This window comes from Dermacentor variabilis, chromosome 11 (assembly GCF_050947875.1).
Source record: "Dermacentor variabilis isolate Ectoservices chromosome 11, ASM5094787v1, whole genome shotgun sequence".
Lineage (NCBI taxonomy): Eukaryota > Metazoa > Arthropoda > Arachnida > Ixodida > Ixodidae > Dermacentor > Dermacentor variabilis.
Window position 1 is genome coordinate 124849118 of NC_134578.1, and position 19689 is coordinate 124868806.

At 48.1% G+C, this 19689-nt stretch overlaps 1 protein-coding gene across 1 annotated transcript in view; it reads right to left on the reverse strand.

Annotated features, from left to right (window-relative positions):
- The window catches only part of LOC142564195 (putative cytochrome P450 301a1, mitochondrial), a 208962-nt gene that overhangs the window by 65310 nt on the left and 123963 nt on the right, over positions 1 to 19689 (reverse strand). The window contains exon 5 of the mRNA XM_075675099.1: positions 8665 to 8827. Coding sequence (XP_075531214.1) covers positions 8665 to 8827 — 163 coding nt within the window. The remainder of the gene's footprint in view (positions 1 to 8664; positions 8828 to 19689) is intronic.

The window sequence follows — 19689 nt, forward strand, 5'->3', positions numbered from 1 at the left end:
CCTACAACGTGCGAATTTGCGCGTAATGGGACATATATTGTATTCGCACTAAATGTCCCCACGGTGTACGTATAGCGCCCTTAATGCTCTCAGTGCATGAAGTACATAACTGAGTTATGCACGTCAGTGACAACTGCACCATTTATTTATTTATTTATTTATTTATTTAAAATACTTCCAGGGCCCAAAGGCACTACAGAAAGGAGTGGGGAAGAAATGGCAATATCAAAACCAAAATAGCTCTATAACTTATCAATGCGGAAAAATATACGTTCTAAAGTGCGAACGCTTGCATATTATGAAAATTTAGAATCACCTACCACGTTTACATACGGCGTTTCAAAATACCTCAGCATACAAACACCCGCTGCACACAAGTGCGTCTATGCGCGCATAGGATAAACCTGTTCCCGTCTGTTTTTCTTCCTGTCTCCTGACGTCACATTTGCCTAACTACCCATGCAAGCATCGGTGTCAACCCGCAGAATTGTTTGAAACGGGGCAGATTCCGGCTAATAAAAAAAATTCTTGCCATACTAAGGCATTTTTATCGCATGAACTTCACTTTTATGAGGCGAGCTTTTGCGGTTTTCTGTGGTCACGTGACAGACGGACAAGATAAGCACCAACCGAACACTTAGAACAGAGGACTAATGGCAATAAAGGCGTCCAATCAGAACTAATTACGTTTATTTTGTTTCCTCTAATCATTCAGAATCGGTATCTACACGTCATATCAGATACGGACGTTGCTTGACAGACAAGCGAAATGGGGACGGTCCGAAAATTTCTTGACCAATCGTGGAGGGCAGATTGCTGAATTTTAATAGAAACTGTATGGAATAGCTTTATATTACAGTGCATCTTTTGGAATTTTGCAGAACTGATCCGCAATGGGGCTCTTGCATTGCCCTGGGGGTGCTCCGAAGGATGGATGGATGGATGTTATGAGCGTCCCCTTTGGAACGGGGCGGTGGGTTGCGCCACCAAGCTCTTGCTATTATACTGCCTGATTGTCCTACCTAGGTTAAACAATGAAAAAAGAAAAAAAAACACTATGAACTACCACGCCGAAATTTTTTTATCCCCCATTGCGATGTGTGCTTTTGCACGTCTCCGTTTTTTGTCGTTTCCCTACTTTTCTTCCACCAATCCTCCGATCACCTCTTACTAATGCCCCTTACGGACATGTTTGCTTTACCACTGCTCCCGCTGAACCCAAGGGCTTCAAGGAGGCTAGTGGTGCCTAAATCGACCGCTGGGTAGACGTCTTCACATTCTAATAAAACAAGCTCCGTCGTTTCCCTAGCTTTACCGCAGCAAGCACATGCTGCTTCTTCCTTCTTATATCTCGCTTTAAAGGTGCGTGTTCTAAGGCATCCCGATCTCGCTTCGAAAAGTAAGGAGAAAAGGAAGGAAAAGAAGGAAGTAAGGAAAAGGAAGGAGAAAAGCTAGAGCAGAATACATAGACAAAACTACAAAATACTTGGACACTGCACGATTCACGGATGCTTCACCATATCAGGCCAACGCAAAGAACATGGTGGCAGTTGTCGTAAACCGTAAAGGGAAAATCACGGCCTGTGCTTCGGTTTCCCGAGCAACCATTTTAGAAGCCGAAGAGATAGCCATCGCCTTAGCTATAAGAGAAGGCATAGAGCGCAATGCTCCACTAACAATAGTCACGGATTCTCAGGCCGCATGTAGGAACTATCAGAGGGGACAAATCGGCGCGAAGGCACGCCGGATACTTACCGAAATCAACAGAGACCTTGACATCAGGTATACCCAAACGATAACATGGGCCCCGGGACACGAGGGTGTTACTGGGAACCTCCATGCAGATGAGGCGGCTCGAGGTTTCACTCATTGCCGAGCTGCCCATGGCAACATCGTAGAGGACCCGACACCCATCGATCCAAATTATAAAGCGATCTTGCAACACTACAGGGAATTCAGAAGGCTCTACCCAGCCCCGCATAGGAACCTTTCAGCCGTGGACTCAGCGACGTTACGCAGGCTCCAAACGGACACATACATAAACCTACATAAGTTGCACATATACTACCCAACAGCATACAAGGACATATGCCCGTGGTGTGGGAGCACACCAACGCTCTACCACATCACATGGGAGTGCACAGCTCACACAGAAGAACAAGAAGATAATAACACGAGAGCAAGGTGGGAGGCATTGCTATCCAGCTCCGCCCTCGGGGATCAGCTCAGGCTCGTTCGGAGGGCAGAAAGGATGGCGAGGGCCAGCGGTGCCTTGGAATAGGGGCCCGACCACACGGCGTTACCCCGTTTTAGGGGCAACGAAGTTCTTTCTACTAATAAAGTTTTGTTCTTCTTCTTCTTAAGTAGTTAATCATGGCAGGTTTCATTTTCATTGCTGCCACCCATGAGATTATTCAACCTCTCTGACTTTCCGCCTGGCCTTCTTTGTTGCTGTGTTGCCCACCATACAGGCCGCATACTTGCTGGTAAGCTTCCTAGTTCTTTTCCTCCACTGTGAATCAATGTTTTCCTGTACATATACCTGAACACCCTCCCAGCCCATGTACTTTCTTCCATATTTCTCAGCCGTTCTTCACACTCAATTTTACTGCGAGCTTCCCTCACTTCAAAACTAGTCCAGCCCATATCACCCCGCACAGCTTCATTTGTAGTCTTCCCGTGAGCGCCCAGTGCGAGGCGACCCACTGACCTTTGGTTCACGTCGAGTCGTGATTGTACCCCTGATTTAAAGCAAACTGCATTTCCAAAAGTAAGTCCTGGAACCATTACACCTTTCCACATACCTCGGAGGACCTCGTACCTATTGTTTCCCCATAGCGCTCTGTGATTCATTATGGCTACATTTCTCTTCCCCTTTACTGTTACGTTTTTTTCCTGTGTTTCCATATATCTATTGCCTTCGTTTATCCATATACCAATATATTTATATTCTGTTACCCGAAGTATTTCTTGGCGCTGTATCTCCATTGTCTGTTCCCTGTTTTCATTGAATACCATAACACCTGATTTTCTAACACTAAATTTCAATCCTAAATTGTTGACTTCCTGTCCACAGATATTAGCCAGACGTTGCAAATCATTTTGCTTATTAGCTAGCAACACAATGTTGTCCGCATAACATAAACCTGGTAGTTGCTGCTGTACTACTGTACCTGCCTGTTTGTATGAGAGAATAAACCCGATATTACTTCCTTCTAGCGCCCTCTCCATCCTCACCGTGTACATCATAAACAGCAGCGGAGATAAAGGGCACCTTTGCCTCAGGCCATTGTTGATATGAACTTTCTCCTCTCTACTTATCCCTTCCCATTCAACTCAAACGGTATTTTCTAGGTAAATATCTCTCAGAAACTGTAGACAATCGTTACCTAAGCCTTCCCTTTCCAGAATATCCCACAAAATGTTGCGGTCTACGTTGTCGTAGGCTCCTGTAACGTCTAAAAAGGCCACATACAACGGTTTGCTTTCTGCTTTCGATATTTCAATACACTGAGTATGAACAAACAAGTTATCATCCAAACGCCTACCTATTCTGAAGCCATTCTGAAGCTCTCCCAAAATGCCATTATTCTCTGCCCATGCTTGAAGCTTTAATTTGATTGCCTGCATTGCTAGCCTTTATATTACCGATCTAATGGTCAACGGTCTATGCGAGTGAATTCTGTGTTTCTCCCCCTTACCTTTATAAATTAAATTCATTCTACTTTGTCGCCAACTGTCTGGTATTCACTTCTCTCAAAGTTTTTTCCACTGCTTTCACCAGAGCTTCCTTACTTTTTGGTCCTAGTTCATTTATCAGCTTAACTGGAACCTCGTCTAACCCTGTGGCTGTGCGCTTCGCAATTTTCTTTTCCGCTTTCTTCCAGTTTAAATTTGTCAGCACCAGCTCCTTTTCCACTTGGGTCTCTTTCATGCTCTTTTTTCTTCAAATACAACCTCGTGATTGCCTTCGAAAGATTCGGCTGTTACTTTTCGGATGTAATTTATTGCCGCTTCTCCTTCCAGTCTGTTTTCATCTTCGTCTAGGATATGTTGTTGTATTGTTGTTGACTTCCTGCCTAATAACTTTATGTGGTTCCAAAATATTCTAGGTACGGCCTTCTTTTTCTCCCGTATTTGTGAACATCAACGTTCACTTTTACCTTTTAATTTTGCTTGCACCAGTATTTGAAGCTTAGACTTTTTCTCTCGCTATATTTCCCATTTACTGGTTACTTCATCTTGCGGCAACTGCGCCTTCTTTGCCTGCCTGTGCTATCGAGATGCGTTCTGTCGTTCGGCGATCGCTTCTCGTATCTCCTTGTTCCACCAGCTTTTCGGTTTCTTTTTTTTTCCAACAAACTTGTTGTTTCTCTTTTCGTATTTCTGTCGTTATTACACCTAGAAGCTCACCATGTTCCCACTCTTGGCTATTTGCCAAGTTCTTTCTTAACTCTAGTGACTATATTTGCTATTTGTTCTGCGTTAAATTTGGACTGGCCATTTTGCTCTCCTTGCTGTCTTTCCCAACTACATACCCCATTTTTAAAATGATGCGTTTATGGTCACTCCCTATGCTGCAATGCCCTTCCTCATCAATAACCATTTCTCTCAACTTCTCATGAAGTCCTTCTGTCATCAGACAGCAATCAATGGTTGATTGCCGGTTTCCCTCTTCCCACGTGATCTGCCCTGAACACTTGGGCCCTGTGTTCACGATAAAGAGGTTATGTTGCTCACAAAGGTGTAGCATTGACTTCCCGTTATTGTCGGTATAGCCATCTAAATCCTGTATGTGTGCATTCATGTCACCTACTAGGACAATTTCAGCAGCATTCCCGAAACCGTTCATATCAGCGCTTATGCATTCCACTAACTCTTTATTCTTCTCTGTGCAATTTTTTCCCGGCACACAAATACGTAACGCCCAGCCAAGTTTCTTTCCACTCATTGTACCCGATAACCAATGATGCTCTTGACATTGTGAATTTACTCTTTTGCATTTGGCTCCCTGATGGATGAGCATTCCGACTCCCCCTCCCTTTCTTTCCTACTTAGTTCTGTTGCACCCTTACCAAACATAATTCTCAATAACTGGCGGCACTTCTGAGTCTAAAGTGCGTTTCTGTAACCGCAAACACCCATTTGTTCTCTATGTAACTGCTCCTCAATCTCTGCCCACTTTTCCTTTCTTCTGCCGCCCTGCATGTTTGTGTAGCCTATTGCATGGCGAGCTCTGTTTCTTGCTTTCCTCCTTTTTCTGTTTCCGACGGCGATGCTCTTCCGTTGTTCCCTAGGGGACGTTCTTCATTACTATCTACTCTGACCTCCTGAGCGCCCGCGAGCCCCCTAAAAAAGCAATAGCGTGACCACCAAGTCGCCAGCCCACTTCTCCTGCCAGCCTGTAATTAAAGTGGATCCCGTCTCGTTTAAAACCACTAAAACTTCTCACTTCCATGTTTACTTCGACAACCTCGAAGCCTTTCTCTCGGCTCATTTTCCATATTGCCTCAGTAGCAGCCGCTACGGCTCTTTGTACGTGACTGTCACGTAAGGGCACCTCCGGCGCCGTGCACATTACGATCTGCACCTGAGGGGATAGCTCGCGCAAGTCGTCCACCCTCTTCGCCAAGCCCTGAGCTAGCCCTGGCCCTTTCCGGTTTAGGACGTCATTTAGCCCACCTGCTACTATGACAAGGTTGCGCACGTGGGCATTTTCCGCAAGCTTTTCTTTTGCTCGCTCCAAGACAGAACCCAGTGTCCGCCCTGGAAATGTCCCTACCGCCACTGTTTTGTCGCCTTTCTCCCTCTACAGAATTGCTTTTGAGCACCCAGCCAGGTTTGAGTCACCAGCGATAATCACCCTTTCACTCTCTCCTTCCTCGCCATGCTTCCCTTCGTCCTTTTCCGCGTGATTCGGACTAGACAAGGGGAACTGTCCCCTTGGCTGCTGCTTTTCCCGCGTGGCGCCCTCAAGGTAGGCGCCACTCTTTCCAGCGAACCCTTCATCACCCTGCATGCATTCCCTGTATTTCGCTGACCCCCCCCCCCCCACTCGCCTGTCGCGTTGGGGGTCTGCGTTCCACTGTTACGCACATTTTCGTTCACAATGGCGGCCCTATTCAGCTTTTCCTCGGCTGCTTCAAGTCGCTTTTCGACTACCTTCCGTGCATCAAGCTCCCTGTTTAGCTCATTTTTGAGCTCTTGCACCTGTTTGAGAAGCTCTTCCTGGAAAACCTCCATTTTCTGCAGCCTACTATCGACATCACATTGTGTGCCGGTTGATTCGATGCCCTCTCCATTCTCATCCCTCTCCTCATCTGCCTTGAGGGACTTCGCGCGCACTGCTTGCTTTAGCGTCTTTCTCGCCATGTATTGCACGGCTTTTTGCAAATACTACAATACTACAATAATGCTACTACTGATTCAAATACTATAATACTATATCAATGCAGAGCGCGTGCCTTTTAGCAAAGACCGATACGCACAGGATCTAAATCCTCAAAATGTCGCAAAGCAACTCTCACCACTGTTTGCAAAACAATCAATGCCCTCGAGACCGAAGGTATGGCACGCTCTCGCACGCGCTCAACCACGCGGCCACGCTCTCACTTTTCTACCAAAACACGCACAGTAAAACCACTAATAGCTATTTGTCTTGCCACTTCCAAGCTACAATTTAAAGACTACAAACACTTAACCTCCCACCCGGCACGCGGCACGAAAGGACTCTCTAACGATCCTGCAAAAACAAATGTACACGAAGCACCCCCGCGCACCCGGAATATGAGACAAAAGAAAAAGGAAAGAAAAAGAAAACTACCCAATAACTACTTAAAGGCAAGAAATCTGCAAATAAAAAACAGAAGCAAGCTCTAAGCATGCAGAAAAACTTATGATGTCGTCGCTGCCACGGAGCCCCGAAAAGGACGTCCATTCGCCACCGCGTACATTCTCACCACTACCGAAAATGGTGCTAAAAACCGCCCTCTGTCCCTGAACTGGGTAGTACCAAGCTCGGTCGTCTGCTTCGGAAAGCACGTTTACAATATGAACCCGCCACTTTCGGTTTTGTTGTGCCACGGCTTGAGGCGAATATCGGGTGCCGAAGATTTTTTCAGGGGTGGCACGCTGCGTAAAGGCAATAAATTATGCAACGCCGAATACTTGTACGCCGTTCAAGAAATAAGCGGCGAAGTTTTAGCGCGGTGTCAATCGCAAGCGAAGCGAGTCGCGTACGAAGTTGAACTTCAAGGAAAGGTTTGCACGCTGCTAGATTCAGGCGCAGAAACGCGAGGAAATGCTTGCTATAAATGGATTCACAGCAGCGATAAACAGACATCGTGTGTACGGATCTGCTCGAGCATGCAGAGGTCTTTCAGCATGCCGCGATGTGCGAACTGCTCCAGCGCACGATCGTACGCGCTGCGACGGCAGCAATCTTTCGACATGCCGCGAAAAGGCGGGCCTCCTCCAATCTTTGTTGACTGCATGCCGCTAGACATGAAGTTATGCCTGCACTGTAGTTGCGACCATCTGTCCCTTTAGCAACTGATAAATAACTTATGCAATGCATGCGAGCTCGCAGTAATGTACGTGGGAATCGCGCTGCAGCGTGAGCTCATCGGCTGCTCGCTTTATGTAGCTTTTAATGCCAGCGCTCGAACATAGATGTGCTACAATCAACACTACCTTCCTGAGCTGCCTCAACGTGCTGGCTTGAGGTCAAGGATGAGCACGCTTAACTGTCTAACCTGTGCTGCTCGCAGTGGGGTAGTGAATTGTCACCGAATCAGCCAGACCATCTGTGCTCATTTGCATACATACACCTGGTCACATCACCACTTCGCACCGGTCGAATTGTTAATTGTCGCAGAGGCCGGTCTCGAATCGTGAATCACCAGCCATGCCTGCTGCTATGTCGGTCTGCCGTGGAGACTGTAGGTGCAAAAGACCGAGTTTTAGAACGCAGATAATCAAGCAAGCTTCAAGACAGGTGAAGCAGTCAGCATGGCGCGAAGTTTCGCTTACCCAGCGCGACGAACTGCAGCTATCCAGCGCGCCCCACACTTCGCTTCGTGAGGCCTTGAAGGAAAACGGTAGAATCTGATGCTGGGATTCAGGCCTTCTTGTTCATGGCAGCCCACGACACAGAAGTAAGGACGGTGACGCTTTTTCGAGGCTGAGCTAGGTCTCTCTGAATCGGCGTCACCGATTCCTTCTGCTTGCAGCATTACGTCTCGCGGAGAGTCCGTTTTCATTAAACTACAGGCTGCGGCTAGCTCACAGCGTGGTTGGCGTGGTCTGTGAGAAGCGACGAGCCTTTTCGCACTCGCAACAGGGCAGAAAAAAGTGCGAATCGACGCAAAACCCGGGCTAGAAACGTGCTTCACCACAGCCAGGGCTCAATACTACCCAAGCTGGTACTACCCAGATAACGTTTCGCGCGCCGCCACCAGGCGCCGCTACTATGCCTCAAACTCCAGCGCAAGGCGCCCATACTCACCAGTACAAACCCTTAAGTGGGATGGTGACATACATAATAAATGACCTATGATACGACCGGCATTTAATGCATGACCTACAGAACAGTCGTTTACCTAGTTCATTACTTGCATATGCGGGGAAACACTTGAAGGAAATATAAAGAAACAAATAGTCTACCGTATCAGTTCCTCCAATAACAAAGTCATGCAGGAAAGTAAAGATTTCCTTGAATTCTGTTTTCTGCTGGTTGTACAGGTGCTGAAGGATGGTGCAGTTCTGATTACTGTTGCCCATTGATTTGGTACCTTCCGCTGCTTCCTTGATGATGTGAGACATGCGCCTGCAAAAAAAAAAAAAAATATGTAAGAACCAAAAGATGAAGATAGAAGATATAATTCTTTAAAAGTGTTCACATTCTGTTCATTAGCACAGAAAAAGGTAAGCATAACTACAAACTAATTTTGTGGCTTAGGTTGCTGCGGTAAACATAAAGCGACAGAAGCTACAAATGATTTCTTAAGGCAAAAATAGTTTTGCTTCATTTGTCACTAAGCTGTGCTGACAAGGAATTGGATATGAAATTATAGTTCCCCAAAATTTGCAAGCTACTTATCCACGAATTACATCTTCGTGAGCGGTGTCGTCACACCCTCCTCTTCTAGGCCATATATATTGACACAAAGATGTGGGGCTCCCACACCGCAGTACGGCGCACGCAAAGGTCGGCACCACGAAAGTCGATGAAGTGCGTAAGCTGCACGCTCTTCTTCTGACCCGTCATTGAAGAGAAACATCTATTTTGTAAGACTCCGTCTTCAATGAACGTCACATTTTTCTGGTGGAGGTGCGGGGTACATGCTACCACTCCCAGATAGAACGCCGCCTACAAGCCCAGTAAGAAGTCTGGTCGAGCAGACTCCTGTTCACGTACGGACAAGCCGTCGACTTCAAGGACTGCCACCTAAGCATGAGCCTCTACCGAATACAGTCAGAAGGATGAGTACATCGGTTCCGTCTTCTTCCTCAACGGCACCTACCGAGGTCGTCCTTAACCAGCCGCGAATCCCCACATCCTTCCATGGGGACACCTTCGAGGTTGTTGAGGACTGGCTCGATCACTTTGAGCGTGTCGCAGAATTCAACGGCTGGACTCCAGAGCGCAAGCTACGCAACGCCTACTTTGCCCTCAAGGAATATGCGCGGACATAGTTTGAGAACCATGAGGCGACAGTATCGACATGGGACGAATTCCGACGGTACTTAATCAGCACATACGCCAGCCTCGATCGCAAGGAGCGAGCGGAATCTGCAATTCAGGCGACACTACAGCGGCCGAACGAAAGCGTCGCAATGTTTGTCGAAGATATGTGCCGACTTTTCCGACGTGCGGATCCATCCACGCCGGAAGAAAATGAGGTCAGGAACTTGATGCGCGGTGTCAAGCAACAGCTATTCGGTGGCCTAATACGCAACCCACCAAATACGGTTGCAGAGTTTCTCGCCGAAGCCATATCAATGGAGAAAACACTGCAGCAACGAACATGGCAGTACAACCGTGACGTGTCGACCCTATCGCGTGACCCTCTCGCTATACCCATGGACAATACCGACGCCTTGCGGGGGCTCATTGGGCTTTTTGTTCGAGAAGAGCTTTAAAAGCTTCAGGTGGCTCCGCTATCGGTACCGCGACTCGCTCTGGCTGAGCTCGCCCGGGAAGAAATCAGGCAGGCAGTACAACTCCCAAAGCGAAGCGAGACACCACTGCATTAGGTACGGCAGCCACAGTCTCGCATGTCGTATGCGGAAAGTGCGCGAAGTTCATTGTCTCCGACTTTTCACGATGCGCGCGACGTCCAGGACTTTCATGGTGTGCGCGCCGTTGAACAAGCTACTGGCAACTTCAGGACTCGCCGCACGCCAATTATGGCTGAAACACGACCACACCGCATGAGCTACGTATGGCGCACCGCAGACAGAAGGCCATTGTGTTTTCATTGCGGTGAAGCCGATCACCTCTACAGGGCGTGTCCTTACCGCCGGGCTGGGCTCCGTGGATTTTCACTGAATGCGCAGTGCCCGCGTAATGCTGAACGCCCCCTGGAGATTGAAGCATACGTCGCAGACGCCAGGACCTCATTTGCCCCACCATTCCGTGAGCCCCGGTCACCGTAGCCCACCCAAACCAGGCCTTCTAGCCCCCTATTCACGCCGAGAGCAACGAGGCGTCCTGCGGAGGTGAGGTCGCTGACGTTGCGAACGCTGAAGATCCTACACTACGACGACCGCGATATGACATAATTAAGACGCAGAGAACGCAGAGGAGTTCCGTGTCAGTATCTTTCGACGTACCAGTTTCCATAGATGACCGCGAAGTCACGGCGTTAATCGACACGGTTGCGGACACGTCTGTTATGAGCCAGAATCTCGCGCGTACACAGAATAAATATTTGGCGCAATGGACCGGAACTCAGATTCGTACTGCAGTAGGGCATCTCATAACTCCAATGGGCCGGTGGACGGCACGAGTCAACATTCAGGGCTTTACGTACAACGGCGACTGCGTCGTGCTTCCTGAATGTACAAAGGACCCTATATTCGGCATGGATTTCCTTCAGGCAAACGGTGCCATCATCGACCTGCAAGAGTCTAGAGTCAGCTTCGCTACTGCGCAAGTCATAGCGAACAGTAATGACAACAACCGTGACATCGCGCTTCGCGTAGCTGACGATCACGTCACGTTGGCTCCCAAGAGCAGCGTGCTTACCCTTGTCCGATGCGACATGGAGGACGACGCTGAAGGAATTGCTGAGGCAAACATGCCCCTGCTTCTTGAGCGCCACATTTGTATAGCCAAAGGGCTTCTTCAGGTGCGAAACAAATGTTCAGTCGTCTTGCTAACAAACTTTAGCAAAGAGTATCGGCATGTACCACGACGAACGACAATCGCATTTCTTCGCGAAATCACTGTTGTTACTGACATTGCTTAGTAACTCAGGGGACCAATTGTAATGCACGCTCACTGACGTGGAGAGGCAAAGTAGAAGAGTGGGTCTAAAAATTAATCGGCAGAAAACTAAAGTAATATTTAACAGTCTCAGAAGAGAACAGCAATTTACAATAGGTAGAGAGGCACTGGAATTGGTAAGGGAATACATCTACTTAGGGCAAGCAGTGACGGCGGATCCGGACCGTGAGACGGAAATAATCAGAAGAATAAGAACGGGCTGGGCTGCGTTTGGCAGGCATTCTCAAATCATGAAAAGCAGGTTGACATTATCCCTCAAGAGAAAAGTGTATAATAGCTGTGTCTTACCAGTACTCACGTACGAGGCAGAAACCTGGAGGCTTACGAAAAGGGTTCTACTCAAATTGAGGACGACGCAACGAGCTATGGAAAGAAGAATGAGAGGTGTAACGTTAAGGGATAAGAAAAGAGCAGATTGGGTGAGGGTACAAACGCGAGTTAATTACATCTTAGTTGAAGTCAAGAAAAAGAAATGGGCATGGGCAGGACATCTAATGAGGAGGGAAGATAACCGATGGTCATTAAGGGTTACGGACTGGATTCCAAGGGAAGGGAAGCGTAGCAGGGGCGGCAGAAAGTTAGGTGGGCGGATGAGATCAAGAAGTTTGCAGGGACGGCATGGCGACAATTAGTACAAGACCGGGGTTGTTGGAGAAGTATGGGAGAGGCCTTTGCCTTGCAGTGGGCGTAACCAGGCTGATGATGATGATGATGACTGACATTGCCACGTTGGAAACAGCGTCGTCTTAGCAATCTGGGTTACACAGCCTAAAAGAACGGATTCACGTTAACGCCGCTCTGGCAGACCATCAGAAAGACCGTGTACTGAGTCTCGTGAATGAATTTGCGGACTCTTTTTCAACGTCATCTAAAGTGCGGTGCACGTCGATCACAAAGCACCGCATTATTACGGACGAGTCCGAACGTCCCGTTCGTCGGTATCCTTACAGAGTGTCTGCAGTGGAAAGGGAAGTGATCAAGCATCAGGCGAAAGAGATGCTCCAAGACGACGTGATCCAGCCGTCCAGCAGCCCGTGGGCCTCCCCTGTGGTGTTATTCGGAAAGAAAGACAACACACTACGCTTCTGCGTAGATTACAGAAATTTGAACCGTGCCACCAAGCGCGATGTTTGTCCATTGCCACGCATCGACGACGGACTGGATCGTCTACAACATGCCAAGTTTTTTCTTCCTTGGATCTTAAATAAGGGTATTGGAAAATCGAAGTTTATGAACATGATCGTGAAAAAAGAGCGTTTCTGACACCTGACGGGTTTTATCAGTTCAAAGTGCTCCCCTTCAGTCTCTGTTCCGCACCTGCCACCTTTCAGCGGATTCTGGATACCGTGCTTGCTGAACTCAAATCGAAAACCTGCCTCGTATACCTGGACGACGTCGTCGTGCTCTCAAGCACGTTTGGCGAACATCTGACACGACTCGAGAGTCCCCTCGCTGCGATCCATACTGCCGACCTCAACATCAAGCCTGAAAATGCTACTTCGGGTTCCAAGAGCTCAAAGTTCTTGGCCATGGTGTTGGTCCTCAAGGCGCCCGACCAGACCCCGACAAATTAGCTGCCGTCGCCGAGTTTTCACCACTCCCAGACAAAAAGGCTGTCCGATGCTTGCTCGGTTAGTGCGCATACTATAGGCGCTTCGTGGAGGGATTCTCGAGAATTGCTGAGCCTCTGACACGGCTTACACGCGACGATGAGCCTTTCATTTGGGCTGACGAGCAGCAGCAGTCGTTCAATGAATTGCGCAAGCGTTTGCAAGAGGCCCCAATACTTTCTCATTTCGACGAAGACACTTACACTGAAATTCATACTGACGCCAGCAATGCGGGTCGTGGCGCAGTTCTTGGGCAGTGGCAAGCTGGGGCGGAACGCACGATTGCTTATGCAAGCCGCAGTCTGACCAAGGCTGAGAAAATCTACTTAAGCACTGAAAAAGAATGGTTGTGTCGGCAATTGGTAAATTTCTACCCTACTTGTACGGTAGACCCCTTAAGGCTGTCAGCGATCACCACGCCCTGTGCTGCCTTGCCAACCTCAAGAATCCGTCAGGCAGACTAGCCCGTTGGAGTCTGCGCTTACAAGAGAGCGATATAACAGTTGTCTACCAATCTGGAAGGAAGCACAGTGACGCTGACGGTCTGCCACGCGCACTACTCCCTACGTCGTCATCGGACCCTGACCATGACTTGCCATTTGTCGGAGTTATCGACGCCATATAAATGGCTGAAGACCAGCGCGCTGACGCTGAGCTGCTGCCGCTGATCGAGCACCTCGAAGGAGTTAAAGGTGTTTTACCCCGCTCGCTCGTGCGCGGCTTATCATCATGCTACTTGCACAACAGCGTCCTTTACAGGAAACACTGCGGAAGCGGTCGAAATACGTACCTCCTTGTCGTGCCGTCGGCGCTACGCCAAGACATTTTTCAAGCCTGCCATGATGAGCCATGCTCGGGACACCTTGGACTCGCTAAGGCATTAGCAAGGATACGACAGAAGTATTACTGGCCCCGGCTTTATTCTTATGTGCAACGGTACGTGAAGACATGCCGCGATTGTCAGCGCCGCCAGAAACCACCAGTTAAACCGGCTGGCTTTCTCCATCCTGTGCACCCTCCTCAAGCACCGTTCCAGCAAATAGGAATGGATCTACTTGGGCCACTACCAGTGACCCCTTCGTGCAACAGATGGATAGTCGTCGCTACCGACTACTTAACCCGGTACGTCGAAGCCGAATCTATTCCGCCGGTAAATTCGTATGAAGTGGCCAAGTTCTTTGTACGCCACATCTTCCTACGATATGGTGCACCGTCTGTTGTCATCACCAACCGCGGTACAGCATTTACAGCCGAACTTATGCAGGACGTTCTCTAGCTGACGCATAGCTCTCACCGCAAGAGCACTGCGTATCACCCTCAAACCAATGGATTAACGGAACGTCTCAATAGAACGCTGGCTGATATGCTCTTCATGTATGTCGACGTAGAGCACAAGACGTGGGACGAGATCTTGTCCTATGTGACTTTCGCGTCTAACACTGCTGTACAGGAGACTACACAGTTTACGCCGTTCGAACTTGCATACGGGCGCCACGTCACGTCAACACTTGACGCCGTGCTACCTCTGGTTGATAATCGCCCGACCAGCGAACACGTGGAAGAGTCGTACAAAGAGCCGAAGAGGCACGCCAGCTTGCTCGGTATCGTATCTGCAGCCAACAGCATACCGACACCCTTCGATACAACCAGGTTCGACGCGACGTCCATTACAATACCGGCGCCTGCGTGTGGGTCTGGACGCCCGTCCGTCGCCGTGGACTCTCTGAAAAGTTGATCCGCCGGTATTTTGGTCCCTACAAGGTTACGTGCCGCCTCAGTGACGTGACCTACGAAGTCGTCCCCTGCAGTTCTGACCCCAGTTCATTCCGTCGTCGCCTTCGCTCTGAAGTTGTTCATGTAGTGCGCATGAAACCATACTATGCGCGTACGTGAACGTCGGCATGCACCTGAGGAGCTGCATTTCTTATGTCGCTGAAAGTACCTTATGACGCGACTGAGACGGTCGCTTTTTGCATGGGGGACAATTTACACAAAGATCTGGGGCTCCTGCACCCCAGGACGGCGCCCGCAAAGGTCGGCGCCACGAAAGACGGTGAAGTGCGTAAGGTGCATGCTCTTCTAGCCCGCCATTAAAGAGAAACATCTATTTTGTAAGACTCCGTCTTCAATCTACGTTACAATGTAATACTTCAGCAAAAGTTGAATATAGATAACTATGTTAAATGTCACTCGCCGTGGCTGCCTAGTGGCTGCTGTTTGGTTGCTAAGCACGAGGTCACGAAATCGAAACCCGGCCACGGCGGACGCATTACGATGGGGCCGAAATGTGAAAACACCCGTCTACCTAGATTTGGGTGCACGTTAAAGAACTCCAGGTAGTCCAAATTGTCGGAGTCCCCCATTACGGCGTGCCTCATAATCAGATCGGGGTTGTGGCACGTAAAACCCATAATAGAATTTTTAATGTTAAATGTTTTTACATGTGTATGGCGCGTTGCTAAAACTACAACTATGTGTATATTGTGTTTTATCGTGATAGCAATTATGGCACTCCAGGCGCATTTCCGCCGTCGCCATGGGGTTCCGTGTAAAGTCCAAGGGCGACGAAACCGTCGCCGCGACGTATGCTGTATATGCGACGGAAAGCCTGCGACGGTGAGCCGGGTCACGCGGCTCAGTTGGGTGCGAGCGAGGAAGCCGGGCCGGAAGCGCGCTCCCCTGTGTGCTTCCGCGCGGGCCTCATCCACTGTTGGCAGGTTTGGTGATAGCCAGATTGGGCTACACAAAAAAAAAGACATTTTTGCATGGACTTCGGCGAGTGGCCTATGTGGCTATAACGGGCGCCCTAATCCACGATCCGGAGCAGGATTTCATCGAGTAGAAACAAATCTTGAAGGCTACGTTTTCGCTAGCTGAATCGCCAGTGTGGCTGTGATGCATGCGTGCGCGTAATGGCTCCCCCCTCCTTTCAGTGCGCCGTTCTCTGAGCCGATGGCTTCGATCTTTGATGCGCTTAAATTTACACCGCGCTTTAGCTTGCTAAAATTCGCGCTAGCAACATCGTCTCATCTTCATCTTATCTCGACACCCGATCACCGGGCATCGGGATGAGCCTGGGAGTAGAGGGTGCTTCACAGTACAATGTACTAACATGGCTATGCTCAGAAACAGAGAGCAATAAAATAGGGCTGGGCGATCGTGGCACCGGCATGACAGAACGGAAGTACGTGTAGATGACGCGCTCCGGTGTGTTCATGGCCAAGGCTTCTGGTTGAAATATCGCGCCGTGCACAGCTTTCGACCTACTCCACGTTTCTCACGGTAAGCTTTACTGCCACTTTCCGTTGCGTGCGACACTCACGCTGGCTCTCGCGGCAGTGGCGGCGTCAGCCGTGCGGGGGTAATGAGAAAAAAGAACCAGAAAGCTTGCCTTTGCGCACAGCATTCGCCGCCAGCGTTTGCAGGTAAACATTATTGTTACATAAGCTTCATTCGCCGGGAAGCCTGAGAAGCAGTTAGGAATCTTTGAATGCTATCGCGTTCCACTCTTAAAGCAGAAGCATAAAGGCATAGAGAAACAATTTTCACAGTAGCTATATTTTATGCAATGAAACGTTTACCGGTCACAGCGTCTAATCATGAACTGGTAACGCATAAAATGCCGTGGAACATTTCTACCAGAATTTTTCGATCTGCATTGAGGATGTAGTCATTCACTTGGAGCGTGCTGAAAGCGGTGATAGGGTAGCGCGATAGCAATTATATGCCGGCATTAGGGGGAGGCGGACGACAAGTGTGGCCGTTACTGTGAGAAAGAATCAAATCGACGTCCCTGCAATTCATGTTTTCCGAAGTGGTAAAGTGTGCCTGCGATAATAGCTACGTGTTTTCGTTGTTTCCGGTCCAACTTCGTTGGTATTTAACTAGTCAAAACGAAACCAATTGGATCAAAAACGAAACGACGCGTTTACACGTGATAGGCAGTCCAGCCTGTTACCAAAGCCATGAGCACGCTTTTGATTAAAGCGCAAGTGTCTACATTATTATATAGCAAATGCAATCTAAGCAATAATTATGTTGTACTTAATGCCAGCCGGCGTACGTAGCGTAATCTCATAGACTACATACGAAGTACCATGATTTCACTGCCAGGCCACGCCACTTATTGGTTTTTTAGACGTTCCTTGCCAATTTAAATTTATAATCCCTACTTTAATTGCTAATAGCGTGCTCGATTCTATCTCTATAAATCATGGTCATTTCATTTCTATCAACTTCTCACAATACTTTCTGACCAGTTGTTCCCTTTAAGCTTCCTCCCAGGTTTTCGTTCCTGCTTACATTCGAGATTCATTTTGATAGGTTCGCCTTCTGCAGTGATTCGCTACAACTTGAGTTTCCGGTGCCAACCAAGAAAGTGTTCTCTGTGCATGCGTGATGTCGCTGTTGTGGTTGATAAAGTTCGATCTTCACGGCGTGACGGACTTTTTGTTACGACGGGTTGTGCAAAAACGGATTACCATAGTCGAATGCGAATATGTATACGCAAATAAAAATGGTTATATTGGCTATAAATCTATTTTGCTCTTTTTTGTGTTTGGCTAGATTTGAGCTATCATTTCTCTAGCTTTGGGCTACACCGCCTTGTCCAAGCTGGCAACACCGGCCTCATCTTCAAAGCGATCTGCGATGTCTGCAGAGTGCGCGTAGTGCCGGTATATCTTTGTATGCGCTGTGCTTCCGACGTTTTCTTCACGTTGAAACGAGAGATGCACGAACGTCAATTCGATCAGTGCTGCTGCCGCGATTTCTCACTCTAGCATTTGGATAGCGAGTTTCCGCACGCACCAAGGTAGCTGTGTTCGTGTTTACCTGCGCGCGTGTGACACCGCGCTTCTTAATTTAGTTAAAACACATTGGCGGGCAAGTCTTAATATATGATAGAATGTGTAAGCGCGACTGAGCGAGGACGTAGAAACAGACACACAGACAGCGTTGTCTTGCATGTTTGTTTCTTTGTACGTCCTCTTTCAGTCGCGTCTACACATTCTGTTATTGCTAATTTAGTTAGTAAGCGAATCGTTACAAGTTTATACGGCCCATAAAGCTACTATTGTTACTTCTTATAGATAGCTACTCAATTTGCTTTTACAATCCGTGCTTCGCCTTTCGGGCGAAACTGCGACTTTCTGTATTGCTCAGAGAAGCTTATTTTAGGTGTTCCACGTAACGCAATCAAACTGGTAATAATATCGCTGTAATTTGGGCCGGTAAAACTGATGCATTGCTCGAAATAACATTGGTCACTCTAGGGGAAGTTTGTTGCATAGCGTCAATTCAGTTAACTTTACTATATTACAACGATAATCTTTTTTTAACGGTATACTGAAACCGCCGCCATTAGAGACGCGTACATAGCCGCGGTCGTTACCAGCGTGCAGGAAGCCTCGAGCCGGCTTCTTCCCGACGCCGCCCCGGCAGCGGGGGCCTGCGGGGGTCGGCGTCGCCGCCGCCGGGAGGCGACTCTCATTAGTTCGGAACTCGAAGACCACCTCTGGGCCGTCCGGCAAGCTGAAGATGCCGCCCGAGTCCTAGGACTTCGAGCCGCCACCTGAGGCCACCACAACCAAAACTGCCGGAGTATTCTTTTTAATAAAGTGTATTTTCTTCTTCCTAATTGGTAACTCTAAGACAATATCTCACACTGGCGTGAAAATTATTTAGTTCAGTTGTTTTACAGACGTACGTTTCGTTGCAGTCTTTCGTTTTCTTTCCTTTAAGTTAAAGTAAGGTGGTCGAGTACGAAAGAAATGCCATCATCTCGAGGCAAAACTTCGCGGCACCACTACATTATCATCAAGCGCGCAGCATATTACGGAATATAACACTGCGTAATATTCGTATTGGTTACGTCAGGTTTTAAGAACGGAGTGAAAAAAAAATACACTTCGCGAAATAAAGCTCGGCCACCTATCCCAATGCAAGTTTGGTAGCTTTTCCAGAAATGTTGTTCGAAGTGGGAGTTTTTTTTTCTCACATTGTCTTATACAATTGGGAGATAGACACAGGAATGACAAGAATGGCAAGATATGTAAATGAGCTTTAGATTCAATAAGCATTTTTCAGTTATAGTTAATTGAAGATTGAAGTGCCGCAGCAACGTGAACATTTGGAGAAGTTGATACGGGTGGAGTGTGAAATGATGTTTGCAAAGCGCGACATCTTGCATAAAATGACAAGCACGAGTGTTGCGATAAAGCGGTAATGTCGGCAACATGCTCTCAGGTGCATGTTGGTGTTGGTACATGAGCTCGAGTACTGGTTTCGTTGGCTGTCAAAGTCCTGTGGTAAGTCTTTTTCGTTTTACCATTTTTCGTTTTACCTTTTTCGATTCAATTAGCCGACGTATTTAGGTAACACCTAACGTTCATAAGACCACACAGAATGCGTTCTGCTATTAGCCGTTCAGAGACTGCCCAACAAATATGTATGAGACCCACAATCAGAAATATATGCCTTTATTAATTGGCCTACTTACTCGAACATTCCCCAACCTCAATCACCGTCAAATTAGGATGAAGACAAGATAGAATTTATTGATAGGAA